Genomic DNA, 8,654 nt, shown 5'->3' with positions numbered 1-8,654 from the left:
ACAAAAAGAATATGTCTCCACTGCTTAATTAATTAATTACTCGTGTGACAAAAAATTGCAACTCGTAATACATCAGTGTACACAGAAATGCCTATTCTTCAGGCGCTGATCGCCAGAACATCAGTTGCCGTCCTTAAGCAGTGCAAGTAATTACTCTAAATTTGCTTTTAAACGATTATTAATGATCACTAGGTTTCGAAAACCCGTATAATTTTGTTTCTTGCCTTTTGTTATTATTTGATTGTAAAACTAAACAGTATTCACATTACTTTCGCAATACAATATTTCGAAAAATTCAATCCTTACACACGGACGACGAAAGATCTCAGTGGTGGTAGATCAAAGTGACAGTTCAAGCGAACTGAAAATAATTCTATTTTACAATTGTTTCATCATTCTTCGTTACACGCGTCAGTGAAGTGAAGCAGACTCTCATGAATTAGCAGCTATATTCGTGTAATTGTAGAGTTGCTAATTAGAGAACAAATCCAAGGATACTCGTATGACGCTATCTAAAGTATATACGACACGGTCATGATCGTGGATTTTCATGAGAGGACCGACTACGTAGAAAGTTGGCATTGCAAAATGTGTTACAAAAATCGGTCTAATCAGTAGCGAAGTGGATATTCTGCAAAGTCTGACTCGCGATCAGTTTAACATCTTGATTATATCTGAATAACAATTACAGGCTAATTTACCGTTAATTTCATCAGCGTCCTTCCTCCGTAAAATTATATTATAATTACATGCGTTGCGGTTTTTCAAATAATTATAAATTATTACAAAATTCAAACTTTCAACATCCGTATTATTTTCTGAAGTCTTATCGCATTTTTTTTCGTACAAGAAAATTTTTATACACAATACAGACTTAAGTTTTAAGCATTTATTTGCGATGTGTTATATTCTATACAAAAACAATAACATAACTATGTAAAGTCAAACATATATAGTATACGTATACGGTACACAGTAAAATTATAAAATAAATGGATATCTATGGGTAATAATCGTAGATAAATGGTTTGTATAATATGTATAAATTAATGTAGATAGGTAAAAGCTACGTGAAATATACCTCTGGCACAAAAGATTTCCCAACCATTTTGCGCTAGTGAAAGTGAAGCCATTCAAGAGGAGACTTATTCACTGAAAAATAGAATTCCTACTTTCTTGATACAGTTCACGCCCAGTATAGTTTTACAATGCTCGAAGTAATCTGATGCAGAGTGAATTCGGAATGATTTCTCTAAGCCGTTACAAAGTTACATCATCTTTGATGTTTTATTCATATGAAACTATAAATTCGAGATGCCCCTTAAATTGGTAACGTCGTTTAATCAATTTCCTTAGAATGATAGGCATACACTAAATTGTTTTGGAAATATTTTTTTCTCGTTATTTGAAATCAATTTTACGGAAATTTACAAACCAGTCATCGGAACTGTCTCCTCCTGAAGGTTCAACTTCGACGTAAGAAACAACTAGAGCACAACTACGAGGTGCTAACAATAAATGAACTAACACTCTGTAAGTATTATATGGATCAAGTAAATGTAACAATCTCTGCGATACGTGTATCAAATGATAATTTTGTCCCTGTTATGCATATATATATATCACTATAATTAAATGGTAAAGTTCACTTACGCGACTAAATAAAATATATGTATACGTGCATCATGACTTGCTCTACGTCTGCGACGAAAAAGTTTGCAATTACGCGAAACACACAAATACTTATAATGTAATGAAGCAATATCATTTTCATATGTACACACTATTCCAGCTCCGTTTGAGAGTAAGAATTGTGGAGATTTGTCGTTTATGTGACAATGGTTGAGAGAAAAAATTATGTACTGACAGCATTACGTGGATCCAAGAATTGATTTTTTCACAAGCCGACCTATGACATTCTAACTACACGTGTAACGATTTGAATTCAAGAGTTGAAAAAAGATGTCATGGATCCGTATTCAAATAGCGTCTAATTTGGCACAAGTGAGTATTCTACGTTCCAATGTTTATTAACACTTTAGAAAACCTAGTTAAACAAGAGTGAATCCTGCGTTTTCAAAATTTCGTGTTCACCCGATCTCATAATTATGTAGTATAGGTAATCACTATCGCACACAATCGATTCTCTCACCGGTTCCACATCCCCATTTCCATCATTCTCTCTCGCAGAGCTTGAATAAAAAATAGAAATTCCGCTCCGCGTGTCATGGTTTAGCTTGAAGATAACCGTGGCATGAATATCTAATCAATACAACAGTGACTTGCGGTAAATTTCACGGTATAATTCGTGTGCGAAACAAAAAATAAAAAAAAAATTGTGTCAGTCGGACAGCGTCAAAGTTACTGATTAATTGTCGGTTGGACCTGTCTTCGAAATCAGAGCTGAAAGTTGTGCTGGGAATGGCTGAGGGTATTCGTTGACATCGTGTGAACAGGGTGTGACGGTGCTGGGGAATAGAGGCTGTGATGGGAGTGCGATTTCGCCCTCGAGAGTTCGCTGTACCGATCTTGTTCTGGCGGAGCAACTAGAAGTACTGGTCTGAGAGACAGCGACTTCCGGGAGCCAGCGACGCTCTGTGCCTCGTTTACGTATCCTGGATTCACTTCGCCTGGAATGCAAAATGAGGGAAAGGTAATTGTGAGACGTTGACGATTTTGCGATTAGAAATTTGTAAGCGTGCGAGTTCTTGAAGCGACATTGTTTTGACGTGGTTGGAATTGGATCGGAATTTGAATTTCAGATGCTTCTATTCCATTCTATATTTCTCTACTTTTTCTTTGTTTTGCATTTGTCGGTGAATGAAAGCTGGACTTTGCTGACCGCAGGCAAACGGAATTTAGATCATTACACTACTTTCGATTGTTTTCAAGCGGTAAGACAGACTGCAAAAACATTTCTAAATAAGGAGAAACCGAAAGGTTCGCCATTCGACGACTCGAAGTGATTTCGTGAATTTAAAATGGTAAATGGTTTTCACGCGATGCACAAACACATTTCAAGGGAGCGTTTCCGTTGCTTCTTTCCATTCGCTCGATAAATCTAAGCGATTGGACGGACATTCTCCTGCGAAATGTGCGGAGAAAACTGACACGCGGATTCAAAATCGAATACAAATAAGTACCTGATCTCAACTGCGTTTAAACGACTTCGCTTGACTCTAAATTACTCAAGACATCGTCAATTTTCCAGGAAAAACCAGAAAATGAGTGTTTCGTGAACCGATGGACTCTAACCTTTGTATAATGACCCGTTGTTGAAGGGCTCCGGCTGAAGTCTCACGTGCCTGGAAGCCAAGATGAAGGCAAGCGCAGCCAAGGTCGCAGCATCTAGAGCAGCGATTGTGGCCAAAGGAATGGCCCACCTCACCGCACAGGCGCCAGGATTGTATCTGGAAATTCAAAACCACGTTACAGTTGAGAATTGAAGAATAATAACCGGAGAGTAATCGCGAGATTTCGACTGCAGGCTCACCTAGAAGCAGTTGCGCCGCAAACTGCACGAATCTGAGGAGAATCCCAGCCCAAAGGATAAACTGCAACGCCAATTGCCATACAGACAGCTGCAAAGTAGAGAAAGTGAAAATAAGAGAATAAAAAATTTGTGAAGGTAATTTAATTTGAAGGTAAATCAGTAGTCGTCGAATAAGTTTAGAAATTTGTCTTGTCAAGCAAGGAATAATAACTAAAACAGATGCTACGTGAGCTCCTTGTGATACTGATGAGTAGAAGAAACTTTCGTCTTCCGAATCGTGCAGCCTTCGTGGAAAGCGATTAATTATACATAGCAGGTTAATTCTGGTCCGTCAGACAGCGTGAGTAAAAGGTTGAAGTTGAAAGAAAGTTGGAAACGTAAAGTGACGGTGTGTGGAAGACTGCCGCAGAGAAGAACTCTCTACGATGTGTCTAATTTTACCACCGTTTCATTACAGTCGGCTCGTGATTATGTATCCTGCTGATACAGAATCACAATGGCTTCCAGTTTTCCGTGGTTTTGTTTTGAGTCAACTCGGATCATAACTACATCGGGTACCGGGGTTTCTCTCGAAAAAGCGAAGCTTCTTAGGAATCCGAAACTTGACGGGCAGACGACCAATTCATTCTAAATTCCAAGTTCGCGTAAAACCGAACAAATCAATTGGAAAATGAAAGCGTCCCGGGAAACCGCGGAAGTAAGGAATACTCATGACGTGGATTGGTACTTGTCGACCGTGATTTGAAATTAGTGTCGCAACAATGACGGGTAATTTCTACTAGAATCCAGTTAAACGTATCAATTTACGCTCGTTACAACAGCTTTTATCATATTCACGCAGGCGAGGTTCTATCGAGAGTTCTGTGGGTATGTGGATATGTTACGTTCTTGAGTGCACTATGAACGAATTTGTACAAAGGTAGGCAAGGTCTTTAGTGAAAGGAACGAATGGGCCAGCAGGGAGTTTGCTTTGCCAGGTGAAATAAGCATATCTTGTACATTCGATGTTCCCGCACCGATTGGCGAAAAAACGTGATTCTAATAAGTCACCGTGCGATATTCCACATTCCAAAAGTGTCAAAGTCAGCTAATCGTCGAAATAAGCGTAATCCGATAGCTTTGAAATTATGTAATTACGAGCCGTCTCAGGTTATAACAAACGGCGCACGATCGTCGAGTTCATGCATTTTAATCGGTATTATACGAAACCAACGGACAAACTTAGGTATATACATTTCAAGATAACACTCCGGGTACCGCAAAACTAGTCAACAAACCGGTATTTAAAATTTTTTTCCAACTCTCGCACTGTATCTATGCACGTAATTATTAACAACGCTGCTGCGAGCATTGATGGTGAACCATCGAGCTAAGCATCAAATACATTCATTATCGTGTTTCCTGAATCGTATCATCCGATTCGTAATAATTCGCCAACTTTCACTGTCCGTTTTACGTCGCCGGACTTGAATCAACGATTTAATGATGCTACGTTATAACTAGAAGACCGTAACGATTTCATATAGGAACGTTATGTTGTTACTACGAAACGATCGTTTATTTCCGATCAAATGGTCTTCCAATAACAAGTAAGTAAAATTCAAAGTGTACGAGAATTGACCAGTCAATTTAAATTGTTTCGAATTTCAGGAACCGAAATGTGATCTCTAAAGAAATATCTTAAATGCAATTTTTGGATTTATCTGAGCTCTTTGAAATATTACTGTCAAATGTTCGTCCGTTGACACAGCAGGGCAGAAGAATTAGTCACTGTTCGAGTTACTGGCAACCGTTCAGGGTAACAACAAAGGTGTTGGTCAACGGTACATAAACGACAGTATTACACACAGTAACGGTCTCGTCTACATTTCAGTCAGACGGTAAACTCCAGGTAGCAAAACGCTGGATAATGTTTATAAGCCGTCTTACAGCGCAACGGTCATAAAGCGACATCGAGGCATTTGAATAAATAAACTTATTTCTTTTCGTTTTCCATTTCACGATGCAATTTGTAATATGCAGCTGCGGGTTGAAAGAACTCGGCTCTATCGACGAAATTCAGTCTTAAATTCAACCTTGCGCACGGGAATAGAAACACTAACTATTTCTGGCGGAAGAGATCCTTGAACAGTGAACTCGCGGTCGAATAACTCTATAAAATTGAGTGCGAATTGAATTACAAATGCGATCTCGTTGTAGTGAAATATAATCTTTAAAACTAGTCTGTTACTGTTCAGAGTTACGTTATGTACCGATAAATTGTTTTTCACGTAATGATATAACAAACAATGAAGCCTATCGCGATTTTGAAACTCTGGGTTCTCGACGTCATGAGAACGGGATCTTCGATACTTTGGCAGAAGGCGCATTTTTGGCTACGAAAAAAAATTTGGTTTTAGGAGACGAGCTTTGGGTGCATGACTTTCAATTTTTCTGCTCTACGATTCGACATCGCGATAAGCCGGCCCACAATGGATGTGCTCTAACCCAAGACGGTTAAATGTGTGTAGGTTACATCATATCCTGCGCTTACTGCACATCATTACAATTCGCAATTACGTCCGTACAATTTGCTCTATCACAAAGCTTAAGGTACGCTATTAGTTGCAGCTGTAGCGGTTGCAGGTCACGTGGAGTTATGAATGTTGTACTTTCTAAACTGCAGTTTATGTGATTTCAAGAACTCAGGATAAGCTGGGCTTTGCGCGTCTGGTATAATTGTTATATCCTCAAGAATTCGAGGACGAATGTTGCCCAGATTTTGGGTCAGCCGATAAAATTATCAGCTTGCATTGACGGCAATCGCATTCATCTCTTTCTAAATGTTTATTCTAATTCTATATTTGTGTAAGCTGTTTTCATACGCAAAATTCGGTAAATATCGACCGATAAAATTGTCGTGACTTATGAGTCGGTGAGACGAGTGAGAGTTCTTACCTGAAACTACCTGCATCCAGGCGCACAAATAAAAGACTGTAGTACTCTGGCAGAAGAAGAACAAAAGCATTGCACATATGGACAGAAGGGCGATTATCACAGCGATTCCAACAAGGATGGTGCTCACTCTGAAAGGCACGCTTGCAATAGAATACAAGTTGTCTAAGCTGCCTTCGCATTCCTCTCCAAGTTCACCTGAGGATTAACACAATTGTGAAGAGAAAAACCTCGGAAGATCATTAAGTGATGTGTGATCGAGAGAAGAGATCGAAAGGTAATTTAACGATAGGAAGATTTTATAGAATATTCAACAAGTTTTCACGTTAAAGTCGCTTGTAGAAAGCCTGCAGAGAAATATATACATATTTCCTTAATTCCGAGACCGTCAGGTATCCCGGGAGAGTGACGTCACCTGCATTCCAATTTATTTTAACCAAACTGTCCATTCGCAACCGATAGCGGTATTATAGGTATGTATACATATATTGAGTATGTGGTAATATTAAGAGCTGCGTGCTAATAGAAGGCGAAAATGAATGAGCAAAAACGCAGTCGCCAAAGTGTTTGTATAACACATTTGTTGGATACGTGAAGCATTTTTATAGCGTTAAAATTCTTGTTGCAATAATCTTATGAATGATGAAAAATTTCCTTGCCATTTCCGCCGTAATGGCATCTAGTCCAAAGGCCAAATCTGCCCGGATTTTCGTGCTCCAAATCTCCCAACCATTCGGGTGTCACAAAGGCTACGACACCGATAATCGCGTAGCATATGGTGAAAATTCCCCAAAGTACACCGATAGCTTTTGAATTGCGGATGTAGTTAGTGGCGTACATGTGCGACGATTCCACGTATTCGATTTTTGACCCCATGTTTTTTGATATCTTTCAACGTCTCACGGTATTTTTGATGTGGCTCCTTTTGTCGTTATTTCATCAATGCTGCGGACCTGTAGAAATGTCACGTATTTTTGACACTTAACGAGGTACGATCGGAATTTTACCGCTGTTGACAAATTGATTTTATATATCGTCGAAAACAGGCGCGTCACATTTTCTTCTGAGTCATCAAATTCTTCAAGTCCCACAACGCAAAATCAAACAACATTTCAGTAACGACACAAAAACAGAATACTTCTTCCCCTCACCACTGTCAACTTTATCCAATCAATCGCATTGATCGTACGACTTTAAGCGACACAATAATATCTTAGCAGCGATTAGGCCCTCTGGATTGAATCTGAAAACTTTTCACCGCACAATAATTGTCCTGCGCCCACGCTTCCTCACCGCGCTAGTGTAACTGAGAAATCAGTGTTTCCTAAGCAGGCGGAAAATACAAACGGAGGTTCTAAAGAGGGCACGCAGAGACCACGGAGATCAAGATGGCCGTCGCTCAGGTAAGGTTGCCAGGTGAGAGACTCTACTGAATCGGGCCTTGTGGGCCCAGACTAACTGGACAGAGAAAGGTGGCTATCCAAGGAGTAGGGATCTTGTTCATTATGCTCTATGCAGGCTGCGTTGACTCACAACTACACATCTCGCCGGCTCCGTGTAGCTGCAACGTCGCGGCCTGTGAGCTATTCACATGTGTGGCCAAGCCTGATTGAGTTTTCCATTGAAACAGAGTAATTTTCGATAAATTACCGCCATACTGAAAAGTGAATTGCAGAATCACGGCACCGTGAAGATGGAACTTACCGTGAGCGGTATAAAAAATGAAACTACGTTTGATGTATAATAAATCATATTACAGTATCGAACCGTATCTTCAGGCAAAATCTTCAGCCGTATCTTCTACTATTATAGAATTTACGAAATGGGACGGTTTGTTGTCAACAAAAAATTCCGGCATGATGAAATTGTGGAACTTAATAGAAGTTTCATGGAGTTTCATATTTGTGAAGCTTATGAAGAATTAGGCTGGAGACACGTTCCTGGAATTCAGATAGCGGAATAGAGACGTAATTCCACTGCGATAAGAAGTCTTTTCAAGAACTTTTAACGCTTAGAATTGGATATTATACTTGATTACCTAAATTGTACGGTTTCCCCAGTTGACAGATTTCGGATTCATCGACGCCTGAAAATATCACGGATGGCAACTCGCCGTACTCTGGTGCTTGCGTTTTGACACTTTCAAGGCGGATCGGAGTAAGTCGACGAGGCCAAAGTAAAAGTCCAAGGCCTTGTGCGACTGAAGTAAGACTATTTTTAGTTTACA

The 8,654-nt window shown here is 39.6% G+C and overlaps 1 protein-coding gene across 1 annotated transcript; it reads right to left on the bottom strand.

The window, feature by feature from the left end:
- Positions 1-874: 874 nt before the first annotated feature.
- On the bottom strand, positions 875-7,865 carry LOC124176832 (LHFPL tetraspan subfamily member 3 protein). Its single transcript, XM_046558582.1, has 5 exons — positions 7,087-7,865; positions 6,431-6,625; positions 3,494-3,581; positions 3,256-3,410; positions 875-2,630 (listed from the first exon to the last, which is right to left on the bottom strand). Exons 1-5 carry the CDS (start codon positions 7,301-7,303, stop codon positions 2,398-2,400), a joined length of 888 nt encoding a protein of 295 aa, XP_046414538.1. The 5' UTR covers positions 7,304-7,865; the 3' UTR covers positions 875-2,397.
- Between the last annotated feature and the right edge of the window lie 789 nt (positions 7,866-8,654).

Source organism: Neodiprion fabricii, chromosome 1 (genome assembly GCF_021155785.1).
Source record: "Neodiprion fabricii isolate iyNeoFabr1 chromosome 1, iyNeoFabr1.1, whole genome shotgun sequence".
Classification (NCBI taxonomy): Eukaryota; Metazoa; Arthropoda; class Insecta; order Hymenoptera; family Diprionidae; genus Neodiprion; species Neodiprion fabricii.
The sequence above is the reverse complement of the archived record's forward strand: the minus strand, read 5'-3'. Positions and strand labels throughout refer to the sequence as shown.